The sequence below is a fragment of the Ziziphus jujuba genome, chromosome 3, assembly GCF_031755915.1.
Source record: "Ziziphus jujuba cultivar Dongzao chromosome 3, ASM3175591v1".
NCBI classification, from domain to species: Eukaryota; Viridiplantae; Streptophyta; class Magnoliopsida; order Rosales; family Rhamnaceae; genus Ziziphus; species Ziziphus jujuba.
The window spans coordinates 16,721,284-16,742,610 of record NC_083381.1 but is presented as its reverse complement, the minus strand read 5'-3'; the positions used below and the strand labels follow the sequence as shown (position 1 = coordinate 16,742,610).

The 21,327-nt window shown below is 32.9% G+C and overlaps 2 protein-coding genes across 5 annotated transcripts in view; one reads left to right on the top strand and one right to left on the bottom strand.

Moving 5' to 3' along the window:
• The window catches only part of LOC107422510 (putative F-box protein PP2-B12), a 111,887-nt gene that overhangs the window by 78,691 nt on the left and 11,869 nt on the right, over window positions 1-21,327 (bottom strand). Inside the window, exons 2-3 of one of the 4 annotated variants that reach the window (XM_060815819.1) lie at window positions 734-853; window positions 76-197 (exon numbers count right to left, since the gene is read on the bottom strand). In XM_060815819.1, coding sequence (XP_060671802.1) covers window positions 76-197; window positions 734-853 — 242 coding nt within the window. Of the gene's footprint in view, window positions 1-75; window positions 198-733; window positions 992-18,553; window positions 19,176-20,538; window positions 20,949-21,327 lie in introns of those variants that run through there. The other 3 variants (XM_060815820.1, XM_060815821.1, XM_060815822.1) reach the window with 3 other exon arrangements.
• Window positions 3,760-5,224, top strand: LOC125423360 (F-box protein PP2-B10-like). Its single transcript, XM_060815526.1, has 3 exons — window positions 3,760-3,771; window positions 4,192-4,316; window positions 4,670-5,224. Exons 1-3 carry the CDS (start codon window positions 3,769-3,771, stop codon window positions 5,091-5,093), a joined length of 552 nt encoding a protein of 183 aa, XP_060671509.1. The 5' UTR covers window positions 3,760-3,768; the 3' UTR covers window positions 5,094-5,224.

The window sequence follows — 21,327 nt, the reverse complement described above, 5'->3', positions numbered from 1 at the left end:
TGCAAAACAATATGTTAGCAGATAAATATAGTGTGGGTCAGAGAAGATAAATATAGTGTGGGTCAGAGAACATACCTAGATTCTGCTGGTAAAGATGTCCACCGCCAATAATCCGGTGTATCACCCCACGCGATTGAAAGTGTTCTTGCACCTATCATATAGCATTTTTTCCCACTCTCTTTGTCTATTTTAATGCTCTGTTCATATTTCAATAAATAAGCATATGAATTATAGATGTCCGATACAAGATACACATATATATATATACACAACTATAAATCATATACTTCTAATTTTTGAACTTGTTAGTACGAGAGTACTAAAACATGAATATGATAGATGGTATTTTTATCTAGATGTGGTTCTAAACATGCGAGAAAATAATGAGTTTCCCACTAGGTTGTTCCGAGGGGATGAAGATGCTATATATGTAGCTATAAGGCTTTCTTTCTATTTTTTTTTCTTTTTTCTTTTTTTCTTTCATTTTAGTAATATTCATCTTCGGCATAATCACCCACCTTGAAGCTATCATTATCATTGATTTCTAAATTCACTTATTAGCTAGTTACAGTTTTCAAGTTCAACGATATTAAAACTTCCTTGTTACCATGTCCTATACTGGTTTTTAAATGGATGGAATTAAAAAATTAATGATCAGAAACTGATAAATTTCAAAAACAAATCGGTGATTTAAAAGTGAAATGTAATTACATACTGACAGATTTTGACTTACCATGTTTTTATCACTGTCGATGATGATGGAGTTGTCAGAAAGATGGAGAAAAAGCTGCTTTTTGGAAAGGGGATCCATTGATGATGCTAAAGCTGAATTTGAAAGGATTTGGTGATAGTCGGGGAAGAAACTTCCTCCAAACCACATCGGAATCAATGGCGGATCTGAACAGAGGGCAAACCAGAGACAACCTGCAAGCATCTCTTGGAGATGTGAAGGAAATTATATGGGAAATGCACTCTTCCGGCAACTGGGTAATCTCCATTTTCTTGATTTCCTTCCCCAGAATAAAACCATGAAAATAATACTCTACTTAAATTCCAAGCCAGTTACTATGGCGATTACTTCTTATATAAGACAAGGTTGAATAAATTAAATTAAATTAATTTTAAAAAAGGACACTTTATTTGCTGGCATTCACTTCATGATTGACTTAGCCAATAAGATTTCTTTGGACACATTTGTCAATAGAATTGAATAATAATATATTTATATATGCTAACATAATTAATATATATATATATATATATTTGAAACGGAGCATGTATTAATATTTAAATATATATATATATATATACACATAGAAGTTTTACAATTCGAATAATCTGTATGCATATATATATGTATACAATAAAATTAATATATTTTTTATACAAAAAATTAAATATCAAAATATTTCACAACGCAAATACGCAAACCGCAAAAAATAAATCATATGGATGGGGACCACATGGTCCCTTTTTACAAAATTGAGTAAGATATATTACATGCAGAGATTTTTCTCATTTACATTACATAGTGATCAGATTTATTTTTAGTGTCGAAATTATTTGATCACGATCTATATGATCCCAAATACATGATATTTTTCGCATTTACCAAAAAAAAAAAAAAAATTCCATGATATTTTTGCCTTAGGTTGGTGGGATCCATTAATTTTTTATAATGACAAAGGTACTTCGTCATATGGTATGGGTTGGTGGTGTTTAGCTGGACTTTTAACCACTTGTTTTTTTGCTGATGATTCTTAGTTCTTACTTCTAGAAAAAAACTTCGGATGCTAAAGTTTTTTTATTTTTTATTTTTTTTATATTTTTATTTTTGACCCTTTTACTTTCAATGGCGGATACATGTTGAGCTCGGGCCACGTGCCCCCTCAGATTTTTAGATTTTTGTATTTTTTGTATTTTTTATATAAATATTTGTCAATTACTTGTTTATATAAATATTTCAAGGACTATAACCCAATATATATATATATATATATGTATTTCAAGGACGGACCACATTGAGCCTAGGGGCACATGCCCCCCCTGAGATTTTCAGATTTTTTGACCTTTTTGTATTTCTTTATATGTCCATTACTTTTTTATCCCAAAAATGTGCCCCTACTGCCCTTCCTTTTATCCCTCCACCCCTTAAAAACTTTTTTCCCTGTTTTAACTACCTCTGCTTCACCCATTGAACTTTGAATCCACGTTTTTAAATTTGAATTTTCTTTTACATTTAATTTTTGTTTTCCTCATTTCTTCTCACTTATATATATATGTTATTCATTTATCATACATCTAATCATAATTGTTCATATATCTATAACATTTTAGCAATATACTTATTTAATTAATAATTTCGTATATTTTAACAATATAGTTACTTAATTAATATTTTCAATATAATATTTATTTACAAGTATAACATCTAAATATAATTAGATAACTAACAAAATTATATTACAAATATATATATATATATATATATATTTGTCTCAGTTAAGAGAAATTAAGCTGTAATTTTTTTGTTTTAAATATACATTTTTTTCTAGTTTCTAATTATTTTATTTGTTTAAATCCTAACAAAATCATTTTTTGTTTTATTTTTATAAATTTGAATTCAATTTATCACACATTAAAAATCAAAATTTTCTAAAAAAATAAATAAATAACAAAACAAGTTTTAACCCTTGATTTAGTAAAAAACTACAATTATAATATAGGAAAAAATGTTGCATAAAGTGATGCTGGTAAATGTTGAAAAAAAAAATAGAAAAGAAAGAAAGAAAGAAGAAGAGAAATAGAATAATAGATTGTTTAAGAATCATTATATAGAATAATAGATTGTCTAAGAGTCATTATATAGAATAATTGATTGTTTAAGAATCATTAGCTAAAAATTAGTGGTTATAATATGAGAAACTGCCTTTGTCATCATCAAAATTAATGAACACCACTCACATCGTTTTGAACTGAAAAATCAAAACTTTTTGTCATATATATATATATATATATATATATAGGGACCATGTGGTCCCCATCCATATGATTTTTTGCAATTTACATATTTACAGTGTTTTGAACTGATAAATCAAAAATCTCAACCGGCCTTTTATATGTGTGTGTGTGTGTGTTTTTTTTTTAAATATTAATACATGTTCTATTTCAAATATATATATATATATATTAATACCTGTTCGTATACATAAACATATTCTTTTTCAATCCTATTGACAAATGCGTCCAAAGAAATCTTATTGGCTAAGTAAATTATGAAGTAAATGCCAGCAAAATAAACTGTTTTTTTTTTTTTAATTTAATTTATTCAACCTCCAAAGAAATCTTATTGACTAAGTCAATTATGAAGTCAATGCCAGCAAAATAAAGTGTTTTAATTTAATTTATTCAACCTTGTGTATAAGAAAAATAATCGCTATAGGAACTGACTTGGAATTTATGTTGAGTATTATTTTCATGGTTTTATTTTGGGGGAAGGAAATCGAAAATGGAGATTACCCAGTTGCCGGAAGAGTGCATTTCCCATATAATTTCCTTCACATCTCCAAGAGATGCTTGCATGTCTTCTCGGGTTTGTACTCTGTTCAGATCAGCCATTGATTCCGATGTGGTTTGGACAAAGTTTCTTCCCCAGGACTGTCACCCAATCCTTTCAAATTCAGTTTAGTTTCATCATCCAAGGATTCCCTTTCCAAGAAAGATCTCTTTTTCCATCTCTGTGACAACCGCATCATCATTGACAAAGACATGGTAAGTAAAATCTTCAATTTCCAATTCTATTTCACCTTTTGATCATCAATTTGGTTTTAGAATATTTATTAGTTTTGTGGTAAACTACTCGCACCTATCCCTAATTATTGTAAATGATTATTATTATTTGTTTCTATTAAAATATTTTTAAGTTTCTGATCAATTTTCTATTTCCGTATATGTAAAACAAGTATTACTTAGTAATGAGGAAGTAAATTGTTTTATATAGAACCATCATCTGCATGTTTGACTCTTGCACTAACAAGTTCAGAACAACTAAATTGATGCCTTGGCAAAACCATAAATATATCATTGTTCTAATTTTGTTTTATTATTATTATAGTACCAACGAATGTGATGCATCTTCTGACATCTATAATTCATATTCAGCATATCCTTATTCATTGAAATAATGCACAGAGCTTTAAAATAGACAAAGAAAATGGGGAAAAAAAAAAAAAATGCTATATGATAGGTTCAAGAAGGCTTTCAATCGCGGGACATAAACCAGTTTATCGGAAGACATCTTTACCGGCAGAGTCTAGGTATGTTCAACCTGCACTACATCTTATCTGTGCTCAAATATCATTAACACGTTTTGAAATGAGGCTAGCTAGCTCAGGCCTTTCTTTGATGGATGTGAAATTTTATTTAGATGATAGAACAGTAAGTTTCTTGACGCACATAATTAATGGTAAATACAAGGCAGTAAAAAGGAAAAAGAGTTGGCAAGATTGAACAACTATATATATGGATTCAGGAAAAAGAGCAGCCAAGACTTCTACACGAGTTTTGAAGATATGCAATCAGCTTAAAGCTTTGCGGTGGATGTGCTTTTGTATGTATGTATTTATGTATCAACATATGTATATGTTAATTCTATCTTATGGCCTGGCAGCTTCTCTAGAGTGGCTAAACTAAGGCAGGTATGGTGGCTAGACATCAGGGGAAGGATCGAAACAAACATTCTATCGCCAAAATCAACTTATGGAGCTTATTTTGTGTATAAACTTGATGAATGTTGCTGGGCGTTTAAGAATAAACCAGTTGAGTTTCGAGTATATTTTGAAGGAGAAGAGGAGGTCCATGAACATGAGCATGGGGGTGGGTGTAAAGTGTTCTTAGACCCTTCAGAAGATGAGCAGGGACTATGTCAATTTAGAGATGATTGGTGGTTGGAGGTGGAAATGGGTGAGTTCTTCAATGATGGCAGCGAGGATAATCGGGTGGTGGTATGCAGCCTAATGGGGACTGATAATTATATCAGTAAGGGTGGACTGGTTGTTGAAGGAATTGAGTTTAGGCCAAAATCTGGTACATAGAAATATAAATATGCCTTTCAACTTGTTTTCTGCCACTTTTTTATGGTCCTGTACTATACCAGAAAATATTTGTAGTCCTACTTCGTTTTCTTATACAGTTTCAATGTTTCATTTAAAATTGTGTCCAGAAATTCTGTTTTACTTCTGTGGATGATCATAACCTTTATATCTCATCTCTCACTAGAAATCTTTTGTCTAGAATTGCAAACATTTGAAAATACAGAAAACCACCACATTAGAAATCTTGAAAGTTGAAAATTATGAATGGTAATCTTCAATTTTCAGGCATTAATCAATTGATTATATGTTGAAAGACCATTTCCTTCAGAGTTTGAAGTTGAGTTTGAATTCTCCGATGCCTTTAACTTCAAATGAATTGCTGGTAAATATCTAGGATTTCCATCGAAGGAAATTGTTCTGGTTCACCTTTTCACAATATCTAGGATTATTATATCTTTTAATTCATTTTTGACGATGACAAAGGAACTTCTCATATGGTGTGGGTCAGAGGTTTTTAACTACTAAACTTTTAGCCGCAAATTTTTGTCTGATGAGTTTTACTTTTGTAAAACAATCTATTATTCATTTGGACGGTAAATTTTGAATGCTAAAGAGTATTTCTTTTCTTCTTCTTTATCATACATTTTTTGCATTTAAAGACCATATTATTAAAACTGATGCTGGTATTAAAAGACCAAATAGTTGAAATTCATGACATGCTTGGTTGGAATGAAATGGCCATTTCCAATTCCAATGTTTGGATTGCATAGAAACAGACCATAGGAATTGCCATAAAAACCTGTGAAATGGAAATTTCTCCATCTTCATCTTCTATGAATGAGTACAAACTACAAAGTATAAAACTAAAGAAAGCATTTAATAAGAGTAAGATAATTATATTAAGCAAGGTTAAACATCAATAAAGGGATAGGAAACTAAATAAAGATTCTTTCTTTTTTCTGCTCAAACACATTTTTTTTCTGCCTAAACACATGCTGATCCCTCTGTTTTCTCTCTGTTTTTCTTTCTTTCGATTTTTTTTTCTTGATACTAAAACTAGTTTATATTCTTAGAAATTTAGCTGGAGTTTCAACTTACCTTCCATTTAAAAAAAAAAAAAAAAAAAAAAAAAAGGGACAAATTTTCTCTCTTAAACTAGCTATGACAAGATAATGTTAAATTGTCTCATCTTGCATATATATTTTTTGAAGTTTGACGGCATAAGAATTAGTATTGAAATTGATTGCTTATATAGATAAGCATATGAACTTTTTAAAAATGAAGATTACCATTCATAATCCTCAATCTTCCAAGATTTCTAGTGTGGTAGTTTTCTGATTTTTGAAAGCTTTGCGGTTTCTCCACAAGTACCCGAGATGTTAATGAGGATTATAAATAGAATTGCTTGAACACAAATTTGAATGAAACATTAAAACTGTATAACAAAATTAAAAGGAGTACAACTCCTCTAGTCTTTCTAAAGGAACATATACTTTCTGGTATAGTATAGGACTAGAAAGAAGTGACAGAAAACAAGTTAAAAGGGCATAAATATATTTCTACCTACCAGGTTTAGGCCGAAAGTCAATTCTGTCAACAACCATTCCACTCATACTGGTATAATATTCAGTCTTCATCAGATTGCATACCACCACCTGATGAACCTCCCCACCATGGTTGTAAAACCCACCCATTTCCACCTCCATCCATCCATCTCCTCTATCTCAACATGGTTGCTGCTCATCTTCGAAGGGTCTAGGAACACACTACACCTACCCCCATGCACAACAAGAAACTGTTTGTTTTCGACACAGTCCACTCTTATAAGTCTTGGCTACTCTTGTTTTAATTAATTTTCTCCTTGTTTATTTCCATGTGCATCAAAAAACTGTTTGCTCTATTTCTCCAAATTTGTTTGATCTATTTGTCCAAATAAAATTTCCCATCAATCAAAGAAAGAGCAAGCTAGCCTCATCATAACAAATGTATGATATAATGTGGATGAGAGAGCATACCTAGACATTTCAGGTAAAGAAGTCCACCCCCAACAAATTGGTGTATCTCCCCAAATAATTGAAAGCCTTCTTGCACCTAACATATAACATTTCTTTCCACTCTCTTTGTCTATTTTAAAGCTCTTTGCATATTTCAATGAATAAGGATACGAATTATAGATGCCAAGATGTACCATATTCATGGATAATAATAATAATAACAGTAACAACTAAAAATTAGAACTGTCATATAATTCTAGTTTCCTAAAGGTATCAATTTAGTTATTTTGAACTTGTTAGTGCAAAAGTCAAAAATGCAAACGAAGTTTCTATATATAACGATTAACTTCCTTATTACTAAATCCTACTGGTTTTACATATATGAGAGATAGAAAAATTAAATGGAAACTGAAAATTTTGCTTACCATGTTTTAATCGGTGTCAATGATGATGGGCTCGTAAGAAAAGATGGAAAAAGAGTTCCTTCTTGGAAAAGGAATCCATGGATGATTATGCTGAAGCTAATTTTGAGAGGATTTGGTGATAGCCATGGGAAATAAACTTTCTCTAAACCACATTGGAATCATTGGCTGTTAAACCAGAGAGGACCTGCAAGCATCTTTTGAAGATGTGAAGGAAAGCATATGAGAAATGCACTCTTCCGGAAACTGGGTAAAAACCAATTTTTGCTTTCCTTCTTGCACCTATCATATAACAATTTTTTTGATTCATGCTCATGTTTCAATATACTTTAAGGCCTTCTTACACCTATCATATAACAATTTTTCCATTCCCTTTGCCTATTTTAAAGCTTTGTGCAAATTTCAATAAATAAGGATATGAGTTATAGAGATTCAAGATGTATCATAATTAAAACTGACAATTTTGCTTACCATGTTGTTATCGCTGCCAATGATGATGTGGTTGTCAGAAAGATGGAAAACGAGTGCTTCTTCAAAAAGGGAATCCATGGATGATGATGAAGCTGAATTTGAAATTATTTGGAGATACACTGTGAAGTCCCACATCTGATCGGTTGGAAAGGAAAACGAAGCATGCTTTATTAGGGGCTGTGGATACCTTCCCTTGAGTCGCGTTTTAAACCCGTGAGGATTGGGTTGTAAGAGGATTCCTCTGTACCAAAACGGACAATATCTCATACGGGTGGACTGAGCTGTTACAGTTGGTATCAGAGCCCCAAGAAGGGTGGATTGTGAAGCCTCACATCGGTTGGAAAGGGGAACGAAGCATGCCTTATAAGGGACTGTGGATACCTTTTCCTTGAGATGCGTATTAAACCCGCAAGGGGGATGGATTGTGAAGTTACACATCCTTTGGAAAGAGGAGCGGAGTATGCCTTATAAGGGGCTGTTGATAAGGGAACGAAGCATGCCTTATAAGAGGCTGTGGATATCTTTCCCTTGAGATGCGTATTAAACCCGTGAGTGCTGCCAAAGCGGACAATATCTCATATGGATGGATTGGGCTATTACTCTGGTCCCAAGGGGGATGGATTGTGAAGTTACACATCCTTTGGAAAGAGGAACGAAGTATGCCTTATAAGGGGCTGTTGATATTTTTTCCTGAGACGTGTTTTAAACCTGTGAAGACTGGGTTGTAAGATGATTTCTCATGCGGATAGACTAGAATGTTACATACACTCTTCCGGGCAACTAGGTAATCTTCATTTTATGTTTTTCCTTGCTTAGAAGAATCATCAACGAGCTTCTATCTATACTTAGAGAGAAGGTAGAATTAACTTGGAAACTTTAACGCCCAACTACGTATATGCTTTCCGATTAGTATTTGAATAATTCTAGGATATTTTGTATATACCGGTGGAGCCAATATAAATATTTTGTATATATCAGGCAGTATAATTATTTTCTTTATTAATTTATTTTATATAAATAAAAATTGATTTCTATATTTGACAGCCTTTCCATGCCATATTGAAAACTTAATATACACAAAAAGATGTTAATTAATTATATATATTTTATTAATATTTAAAAAAAAAAAGTTTGACTTTCAAAGAAAAATTTTGTTTGTAAAAATTTTCACAAGCCTGCATTTATCTTGATAACATTTAAACCACATCTTATTTATAAAATGATTACCCCAATTTAATAGGATTAGTAATTTTTAAGAATAAAAAAGTATAAAATAACGTATTTCTTTTTCGTCTATTTTAGGAAATAACATTTTAAAATAAATAACAATTTCTTATACTCATTACTAATTGTAATAAATAAAACTCTTGAATGTATGACACCTCATTATTTGATTATCATTTTAATACTATTATTATTATTATTATTATTTATTATCATCTTCTTTTTCAGTCAGCACATTGACTATCACGATTGAGCTGGCCCATAGATGCAAAAGTATATAATGGCAAAAATTACAAAGTAACTTTTTTTTTTTTTTTTTTTTTTGGAAAAGAATTTTTTTTTTTTTTTTTTTTTTTTTTAGTTTGGAAAAGAATTTTTATTTTTCTTTTTTAATCTTTTGAAGATGTGAAGGAAGTTATATGGGAAATGCACTCTTCCGACAATTGAGTAATCTTCATTTTGTGATTTCCCTGCTCATAAAACCATGAAAAAAATAATGAATATAAGAAGAAACTTAATGCGTAAGGTTGTTAGCAGTGACTTCAGCTGGCTGACGATTGGGATGTAATACTATATAATACGGATTCTCATTACTTTAGTTAAGTTTCAACTTTACCGTATGTTCTTTTTCACTTTTTAAAGGTAATTTTCTCCCCTACACTAGCTCTACAACATAATGTTAAACTATTTCACTCTTTTCCAATTAAGATCTAGATTTAATAAAGTTAAGATGCACATTAAACAATATATTATTTGAGCATTTCTCGGACAACATGTTGCCCGATGTGATATCTTTATTTTATAATCCATATTTGAAAATTTTCCTATATATATATATATATATTTATAAGTTTGATGGCATTGACCGATTACTATCTAAGTTGATTGCTTATACGAATAACAAGTGAACTTTTTTGCTTAATAACAGCCAATATGCAGGTGTACATCCCCATTATGAGCCAAGAAATCAATGAAACATATCTTAAGCATGAAAAGATAAGCATTTAGATCCCAATTTCTTATCAATTACTCTACTAGTTGTGTTTAACATTGTGTGTCCTGCTAAACTGTATTAGGACCACATACAGTTTCGTTCTTTGCTGCTCAAACACTGTTAGATTAATGCTCTTGGAGCAAGCTAATCCATGATTAGGAGCCTTGATTAATAATGAGTTGTAGGATCCCCAAACTAGCTCATTAATTAATAGAGTCCATTTAATTGATTATTAAGATATAAGAAGGAGCCCATAAATTGGGCCCAAGGTGTTATTAAATCCTAGGAGGATTAAGGTTGGCAGTCTATAAATATACTGTTTACTAGCCTCTAATTATTAAGTTTACCGTATTATTTTCTAGAGATTTAGAATCTCAGTAAAAAATAAAACACCTTGAGAGAAGAACAGAAACTGTGAGTTTCAGAGGTTTTTTCATATTAATCTTCTTGTTTTTTTTGTGATCAGGTGCGTCCACACGCAGATCTGTCGCTTAGAGAATACTTTGGAAGGTTCTATGCTAAAGGTTAGTAAACTTATGGATAATGACATAATTTATTGCACACTTTATTCAATCTCGATCAGGCTTCCGCTGTGTATATGATACTAGCAATTGGTATCAGAGCCTTGATTGAATTGGTGTGTGATAAATCGAATCCATTTTTTATTTTTCATGTATATATGATGTATATTAGATATATGACACCTAGGATTCTATTATTCATGTTATTTATATTTTTTTTTATTATGAATGAATGATTTAGTTTTTGCCCTTAATCCATGGTAGATTTTTGCTTGTATATTTTTTTTTTGGGATGTAACAAGGAGGCTAATCATAAGAATAGGGTTTCCTCCTTGATTGATTTACTTATTTATTTTTCCTACAATTTTATTTGAATTTTTTTTATGTAAATTCGGATTTATTGGAAAAATATGTAAAAGTACCCCAAAAAAAAACTGTATACTCGTTGCTGTTCATCGTTTTTCATGTGTATTGGAGCTGCGGTTTGATAGATCAACATCATAAGAAGTTGAAGGACATGAAGGAGGATCGGTGGGAGGATGCAGGAAACACCTGCACGCGCCCACACGCGCCACTAAAAGCTGCTGAGAGTGGGATTCACGCGCCTGAATTCATCAGGCACGTGGAGGCGTGTGCGTGATTGGATTTTGATGATTTTTTGTGGGTAGATTCTTATTTGGGTATCTACCTTCCTGTAAAATTTCATGGTGATCCGAGTTTTATGTGGCGACTGGCGGCGGTTTTGGTGCTCGGGATCAATAGGGGACTTGTTAGGGTTTTGTGTTTTTTGGGCCAAAAACCCTAGAAACCAATTCTAACTTGGCCCACACCCCATTAACTTGCAAGATCTGAAGAAAAGAAGAAGTACGGGCTAGATATTAAGTTGGACTTTTTGGGCCTATTGGGCTTGTAATTTTTCTTTTCTAGGAAACCATGGATTAGGGCCTATTAATTATTCTATGTTTATAATTGTTTAAATTATATGGATATAATATGTGATATGTGCTTAACATGTCATTTAGAATAGGTGGTGCCATATAATTGCATCATTTGGTATATACATATGCATAATAATATTTGTTTTATTCAGATAATATTATTATGGAAAACCCTAATTAATTAATGTAAAATATTGAATGGGTGAAGGTTTTAAAGAATTAATTTAATTAATTTGAAACCTGCGGGCTCCATTAAGGGTCCAATAATAAAATGGTTATGTGATGCCCCAACGGATAAACATGACCAGATTTTATTGGATTGGATCTAAAATAATTTTAAAATTTTAATAAGGTTGTATGGCCCAACGACGACAATACTTAGATATTAAAGATAATTTTGAAATTAAAATTAATGATTATTACATTCAATTTTAATGATATTAATAATCCTCCCAACGAAACTCTGTTAGTGTTATTAAAAGCCTAAAGATTATTGAAACAATGGTTGATTTTAAAATTAATTTTGAATGATGTGTGTTTTTGTTATCTGAGAAGGCTCTGTCTAGCGAGGTAGGTTTTTAAGGAGTCGAGACCCACCTCACCTTTCCTGGGAGCTGACTTGGTAGGCACTATACATATCGGGTTCAAAAAGTTTTAATTTTTTAATCAATTTTGAGTGGTATATTTTGAGGTTATCTAAGAAGGCATTGTCTAAAGAGGTAGGTTTTTAAGAAGTCTGAGACTCACCTCACCTTTCCTGGAAGCTAACTTAGTAGGACATTAAAATATATCATGTTCAAAATTTAATTTATTACAAATGTTTTACCCAACGTAAGTATTTGTAATGGAAATTAAATTATTGTTGCAATAAACATTAATAATAAGTAGTTTAAGGGATCTACATATTTGTATGTTTGTTTGTTGATTACGTGTTAATATGTATGCATTTTAATTTTCAGAAAATGGCATCCTTTAATCCTCTAGCTACAATTTTGAATCAAAAACCATTGGATGGAAATAACTACGACCTATGGAAAACCAATCTCTATATTGTCCTTGATTTTGAGAGAATTAAATTCATTACAACAACTCCGAAACCCCAGGAGCCCGCTGCTAATGCTTCAGAGGAAACTAAAAAGCAATTTGTAGATTGGCAACGGGCAAATATAACAGATCGCTGTTATATTCTTGCCAGCGTTTTAGAACATTTGCAGAAGCAACTTGATAGTCTAGAGTGTGTGTCAGAAATGATTCAGACTCTAGATGAGATGTTTGCTAAAAGTAGCAGTACTGCTAGACAAGCAGTTATAGGGGCATTAATGAACACTCGCATGACTGGAGGAAGTGTGCGGGACCATTGTTTAAAGATGATGGCGCACATCAGTACTGCGGAAGTGATGGGGGCTAAGATGGAACAAGAGATGAAGATAGACATGACCTTGGAATCTCTAGCGAATAGCTTTAGTCAGTTCAAAATGAAAGTGCTGAAAGGTCTCTCAGGAAGCAAGAAAGTGCTTATCATGCTGAAAGTTCTTCAAAGCCTAAAGGGAAGCCTAAGGATGGAAAGAAGAACAAGAAGCAGAAGGGAACAGGTCCAGCTGTCAAACCGGCTGCAATGAAGAAGCCGAAAGGCAAGTGCTTCAAGTGCGGACAGAAAGGTCACTGGAAGAAGGACTGTCCTAAATCAGGTATGGATAGTCTAAATGTTGTTGAGGCTTGTTTAGTGGAGAATTACAATGACAAATGGATCATTGATTCAGGAGCCACTAACCATGTTTGTTACTCTTTGCAGTGGTTCAAACAAAGCAGCCCACTCAATAAAGGACAAAGAAGCTTGAAGTTGGGAAACAGAGAATATGTCTCCGTAATGGCAGTAAGACTAGTGGAGTTATATATCAAGAATAAAATTTTAAGTTTATTAGACTGTTTATTTGTTCCGGATTTTAATAGGAATTTGATTTCTGTTAGTTGTTTAGTTGAACATGGTTTAACAGTACAGTTTAATTCCTCAGTTTCAATAAAGAGTAATAATACTTTTATTTGTTCCGGATTATTGATGAATGGTCTATATTTTTTAACTCCTTTGTCTTATAGTATTAATGCCATTGAAATTAATGATGATGAGCAACTTCCCTTATTAAAGAAAAGGAAGGTTTCAAATGAAACCTATCTATGGCATTTGCGATTGGGTCATATTAATTCTAGTAGGATTTATGGTTTGGTTAAAAGTGGAATTTTGAATTCCTTGATCTTTGAACCTATACCAGTATGTGAATCATGTTTAGAAGGTAAAATGACAAAGAGGCCTTTCAAGGCCAAAGGAAATCATGCCACCATACAATTGGAATCGGTACATACTGATGTATGTGGATCAATAAGCGTTCAAGCAAGAGGTGGGTATGAGTATTTCATCACATTTACTTATGACTACTCAAGATATGGTTATGTTTACCTAATGCGCCATAAGTCTGAAGCTTTTGATAAATTTTGAGAGTATAAGGCTGAGGTAGAAAAGCAATTAGGTGTCCATATCAAACAGTTTCGGTCTGACCGAGGCGGTGAATACTTGTTTGGAGAGTTCAAGTCTTACTTGGATAAAGAGGGGATCATTTCTCAATTATCATCTCTTGGAACGCCTCAGCAAAATGGAGTCTCTGAAAGGAGAAATAGAACCCTTTTAGATATGGTGAGGTCGATGCTTAGTTATTCATCATTACCTGAATTGTTTTGGGGATATGCCTTAGAAACAGCTATATACATACTAAACTTGGTTCCATCTAAATCTGTTTCAAAGACACCCACAGAATTATGGAAAGGGCGCAAACCCAGCTTAAACCATATTCGGATTTAGGGTGCCCCAGCATATGTCTTAGCACAAAAATCTCATAAATTGGAATCTCGTACAGAAATGTGTATATTTATTGGCTACCCTAAGGGAACAATAGGTGGAATATTTTATAATCCAAAGGAAAAGAAGGTGATAGTAAGTACTAATGCCACTTTCTTAGAAAAGGATTATATGAACAATTTTAAACCTAAGAGTAAAATGGTTCTTGAAGAGCTTGACTCAGTTCGAGATCTACCAAAAACTCCTATTTTTCCACCCCTGTTTCCTGTTGATGTTCAAAGAGGGGAAAATATACAAAATGTACCCGAAGGTGAACAAACACAGGAAATAGCTGAGGACCAAATTCAAGAAACTCAATAAAAAAGATATAATGAAGAGATTGATAATCCACTTGAACCACAAAACTTGGATCCTCTTGTACATGTACAACAACCAGTGCAGCAAACTCATAGTGGGAGAATGGTACGTAAACTTGCAAGGTATGTCTTGTTAGGAGAGACTTATCAAGTCGTTTTGGATAATCCTGATGACGACCCTACCACATACAGAGAGGCATTGGAGGATGTTGATGTGTAAGAATGGAGAAAGGCCATGGACCGTGAGATGGAATCTATGGATTCTAACTTAGTCTGGTCTCTTGTAGAAGCACCTAAAGGGGTAAAACCAATTGGGTGTAAGTGGATCTACAAGAGAAAGAGAGGACCAGATGGGAAGGTTGAAACCTTCAAAGCTAGATTGGTGGCAAAAGGTTACACCCAGAAAGAGGGCATCAATTATGATGAAACCTTTTCGCCAGTAGCCATGCTTAAATCTGTCCGGATTCTCTTAGCTGTAGCAGCAGCTCTCGATTATGAGATCTGGCAAATGGATGTCAAAACAACTTTTCTAAATGGGAAGCTGGAAGAGGACATTTATATGCAGCAACCGGAAGGGTTTATAACAAAAGGTCAAGAGCACATCGTTTGCAAGTTGCATAGGTCTATTTATGGACTTAAGCAAGCATCCAGATTATGGAACATCAGGTTTGATCAAGTTATCAAATTATATGGTTTTGAGAAAAGCCCTGATGAATCATGTGTGTATAAAAAGATTCAAGGAATAGTGGTCGTTTTTCTGGTTCGTTATGTAGATGACATTTTGTTAATTGGAAACAGTGTGAAAGTGTTGTCAGACATAAAGGGTTACCTGAAAGAGCAGTTTGATATGAAGGACTTGGGTGAAGCTAACTATATTCTAGGAATCAAACTTTTACGAAACCGGAAGAAGAAGATGTTAGCTCTATCCCAAGCTTCCTACATTGAAAAAATAGTGACCAGGTTTGGCATGGAAAATTCCAAAAAGGGACTTCTACCCTTCAGACATGGAATTTATCTTTCTATGGAGCAATCACCAAAAACTCCTAAAGAGAAAGAACTCATGAGTAAGAAACCTTATGCTTCGGTTGTTGGTAGTCTCATGTATGCCATGCTATGTACCAGGGCAGATATCTGCCATGCGGTGGGAGTAGTAAGTCGGTACCAATCAAACCCCAGAGTAGAACACTAGACTGTCGTGAAACATATACTTAAGTATTTAAAAAGAACAAGGGATTATATGTTGGTGTATTCCAGTGGGAGTCTTAAAACCCTTAGTTATACGGACTCTGATTTTCAAGGGGATATTGATTCTAGCAAATCAACATCAAGATATGTGTTTACCCTAAATGAAGGAGCCATTTGTTGGAGGAGTGTTAAACAGACTTGTGTTGCTGACTCCACAACTGAAGCTGAATCTGTAGCTGTATCTGAAGCTGCAAAGAAAGCTATATGGCTTAAGAAATTTCTTTTGGATCTCCATGTGACAACAGGTGCAGATCGGTCCATTACCCTTTACTGTGATAACAGTGGGACCGTAGCACAGTCCAAAGAACCCAGATCTCACAAAAAGCAGAAACACATATTAAGAAAGTACCACTTGATCCGATTTCATTGATAGAGGAGATACAGTGGTTACTAAGATAGCATGTGAGGAGAACCTAGCAGACCCTTTTACTAAGACTCTTCCTGAACGTGTGTTTAAGATGCATCTAAATTGTATGGGTCTTAAGAGGATTCCAGACTTACTTTAGAGTAAGTGGGAGTTGGTTACATTTATGCTCTAGGAGCAAGACTAATTGTAATTTCATTTTCTGATTTAATGTATGGATTTTCAATTCTTATGCATGTTTTATTTTACGTATAAGGTCCAGATTAATTATGTAGTATATGATCATATGGATATGTTCATAGAAGACATGGTCATAGGTTCTCATAATTAATGAATTATCTCACAGTTGTTAAATAAAGTTGGGCACTTTATTTAGACCACAATATTTTATGAAATAATCTGTCTTGGTTATTATAAAATATTGGAATGAATTATGGTCAATCTGAAAGGATCGGAAGAGATTTAATTAAGGATAAATTTATGTGAAATGTATTAATTCTCAGGCGATATTAGATATGTATTTTTCTTAATCCTGAGTATATTATAAATAGGTAATTAAGTGACTATGGTTCTTTGAATTATCAATAGGTGAGGTCTATTTTTGAACAGCCAATATCTTGATGATTTGGGAATTTTGGTCCTTTGATTGCTAGGTATTTATGAAATATACAAAAAAGAATTTGTATGAAATATCCTCTTGACATGTTTTGGTACTCGGATGTTGAAAGTCACTGGCCAGTACATTGGATCCATTAGAGAAACTGATAAATTAAGAGAATAAATAATTAATTGATTGACAAAAATTATTATCAATTAATTATTAATATTTTACAAAGGAAAAATACATTTAATATAAATATTATTAATCTTGGAGTTCACATCTGGGCTTTTAGTGGAATAGCACCATATAAGATCACGGTCCTAGGCTTGCTCAGAGCAAGTGGGAGATTGTTGGATTAATGCTCTTCGAGCAAGCCAATCCATGATTAGGAGCCTTGATTAATAATGAGCCGTAAGATCCCCAAACTAACTCATTAATTGACATAGCCCATTTAATTGATTATTAAGATACAAGAAGGAGCCCATTAATTGGGCCCAAGGTGTTATTAAACCTTAGGAGGATTAGGGTTACCAGTCTATAAATATACTGTTTACTAGCCTCCAGTTAATAAGTTTAATGTATTATTTTCTAGAAATTTAGAATCTCAGTAGAAAATAAAACACCTTGAGAGAAAAACAGAAACTGTGAGTTTCAGAGGTTTTCTCAGATTAATCTTCTTGTTTCTTTTATGATCAAGTGTGCCCACATGCAGATTTTCGCTTAGAGAATAGTTTGGAAGGTTCTACGCTAAAGGTTAGTAAACTTATGGATAATGACATAATTTATTGCACACTTTGTTTAATCTCGATAAGGCTTCCGCTGTGTATATGATACTAGCAAACACATTTACATCTCTCTGTTTTCTCCTTTTTTCTTCTCATTTCTTTTCTCGCTATCAATAACAGCCTTAGATGGTAGAAAAGGTCCTAGCCCAGATATATCATTAAGCTTTATCACAACAATTTCCTTCTATGGAAACACTAGATGTTACGAGCAGCAATCATGGTTCATAATATGGGAAATTATTCGTCTATAGCAGAGAGCCTAGTTTGTACAAAGAAAGTCGAAGGTGGAAACAGCTTATAAAGCCATTCATAAAGACCAAGATAACACTTTTTTGGGCAATATAGTTTGGTTTGAATACTTCTTAACAAGTAGTTAGCATCCTTGAAATTATTTATATGCATGGTGATCTAGATGCAAAACACTATAAATTCATTCTCAGCTTCAAATTCTAAAGAAAAAGTCTTTCAACAAATAATTGATTAATGCCTAAAAATGAAGATCCCGTGGAACATAATTTTGCAACAACTGGGTAGAACCTATGAGCCTTTATCCTTTGTACACTTAACAAGGTTTTTCTATATCTCACATATTTTCATAAAAACCAACCAACATTTTATCAAATTCTCATGACCGTTTAATATTATTAATCTTCCACAGAAACAGCTGGGAGTTGAAGGTATAAGCAGCCAAGAAGTAAGGATTATAAATAAGTCATGATGGATAAAAAGAATAGGATTATAAATAAGTCATGATCGATAAAAAGAACCCTAATATATGAACAGAATTGCTTGAACACGACTTTGAAAAGGAGTACAACTCCTCTGGTCTTTGTAGAGGACCATATATTTTCTGGTAAAGACTAAAAAAAAGGTGATAGAAAACTAGTTAAAAATGCATAAATATATTTCTATCTACCAGGTTTAGGCCTAAACTCAATTCCTTCAACAACCATTCCACACTTGGTGGTAAAACAATCGGTCTCCATTAGACTGCATAACACCACACCATGACCCATTCCACCATCATTGAAGAACTCACCCATTTCCACCTCTATCCATGCATCTTCCCTACATCGACATAGTTGCTACTCATCTTCTGAAGGGTCTAAGAACAAACTACACCTACCCCAATCCATGAACCTCCTCTTCTCCTTCAAATATACTTGTACCTTAACCGCTTTTTCACAAACCCACATCTGCATAGAAGTCGATACCCAAAATAAGCTCCATAAGTTGTTTTCGACAATAAAATGTTCGTTTCTATCCTTCCCTTGATGTCAAGCCAACATGCAACTCTAAGTTCAGCAACTTTTAAGAACCTGCTATGCCATGGATTATGATTATTAAACAAAAGCACATTCACTGCAAAGCTTTAAGCTGATTGAATATCTTTAACACTCATATAGAAGAAATCTAGGATACTTTTTTTTTTTTCCATTTTACTAACTTGTTTTTTTTATTAATTATCTCCTGGTGAAATTCCTTGTGCATCAAGAAACTGTTCGTTCTATTGTCTAAACAAAATTTCACATCTATCAAAGAAATAGCATGTTGGGTTAAGTTTGAAGTCAAGATCATTATCTGAAAAGATAGTGGTGCTAATGTATATTTAGCTAGAAGTTTTTTTTTTTTTTTCTGTTTTATCTATTTATTTTTCTTTTTTTCTTTGAAAAAAGAAAAAAAAGAAGAAGTTAATCAGCTATATAATTAATTAAAAGCAATAAATAGCTTTTGTGACATACTTTTTCACAAATCAAAACCACAACTAAAGGCAAAACCTAAAGGATGGAATAAAATAGGTATATATTTAAGTTGAATCTGCAAATCAAAGCCAAAGCCTCTAGGCTTTCCTTGTTAGCTACTCTTCAAAATGTGTTTGACAATTTTACATGCGAAACTGTATAAATATCAGCTAGAGATCCATTCTTTTTCAATTTTTCTGCTAGAACACATTCTCATCTCTCTGTTTTTTCTTTTTTTTTTCTTTTTTTTTTAAATATCAAAACTAACCCTTTGCAAAGCTGAACCAGAACAATTTCTTCTATGGAAATCTAGATATTTACCAGCAATTCATGGTTCATAATATGGAAAGGTTTTTCTATCAATGGAAGGAACCTAATTCATCTGAAGAAACAGGCACTGAAGAATTAGAAGGTAAAACCGCTGTTTAAGCCCTTAAGCAAGAACAAAATAACAATGTTTTGGGAAATGTAGTTTGGTTGAAAAGCCTACTAACAAGTATATAGATTATTCTAGAAAATATAAGTCTGCAACACAATCTCAATGCAAAATACTGTAAAATCATTCTTAACTTCAAACTCTATAAGAAAGGTCTTTCAGCATATAATTAATCGATCAATGCCTAAAAATGAAGTTAGATTATCGTTCATAATTATAAATCTTCCAAGATTTCTAGTGTGATGGTTTTCTGTTTTCTTAAAGCCTTGCAGTTCTCCAGAAAAGATTTCTAGTGAGAGATGGGGAATAAAGGTGTTGATCATCCACAGAACTAAAACAGAATTTCTCGAACACAAATTTAAATGAAACATTGAAACTCTATAAGAAAATGAAACAGGACTCCAAATAGTTCCTGATATAGCATAGGACTACAAGAAATGACAAAAAACAAGTTAGAAAGGCATAAATATATATATATATATATATATAGATATTTCTACGTACCTAACTTAGGCCTAAACTCAATTCCTTCAACAACCAGTCCACCCTTACTGATATAATTATCAGTCCCCATTAGGCTGCATACCACCACCCGATTATCCTCGCTGCCATCATTGAAGAACTCACCCATTTCAACCTCCAACCACCCATCTTCTCTAACTTTACATGGTTCCTGCTCATCTTCTGAAGGGTCTAAGAACACTTTACACCCACTCACATGTTCATTGACCTCCTCTTCTCCTTCAAAATATACTCGAAACTCAACTTGTATATCCTTAATCGCCCAGTTAGGTTCCTTAAGTTTATACACAAAATAAGCTCCATAAGTTGATTTTGGTGACAGAAGGTTTGTTTTGATCCTTCCCTTGATGTCTAGCGACCATATATGCCTCAGTTCAGCCACTCTAGAAAAGCTGCCAGGCCATGAGATCAACATATACATATGTTAAGACATAAATACATACATAGAAAGCACATCCACTCGATGCTCTAAGCTGATTGTATATCTTTAGAACTCATGTAGAAATCTTTGTCGACAGCTGTGACACTTCTTCTATCATATTAACAAAATATTAGATTTTTTTGTTCAAATATTTAGTTTTATGCTATGTTTAAATTTGAAAAAGTGATAATGTGTTTTATGTACTAAAATCTTACATCATATATGGCAACACTGTTGGTTAAGTAGCAGTAGTTCGTAACCAAACTCAACTTTTGTGTGTGTTATATATACTTGATGGTAATGGAAAAAAGTTGCTGCTCCAAATTTCCTCATTCACATTTTTTGCTATG

Coding starts and splice junctions, on each gene's coding strand:
- LOC125423360 (XM_060815526.1), top strand. Junction 4,317..4,669: donor TCTTTACCGGCAGAGTCTAG/GTATGTTCAACC, acceptor ATGGCCTGGCAG/CTTCTCTAGAGTGGCTAAAC.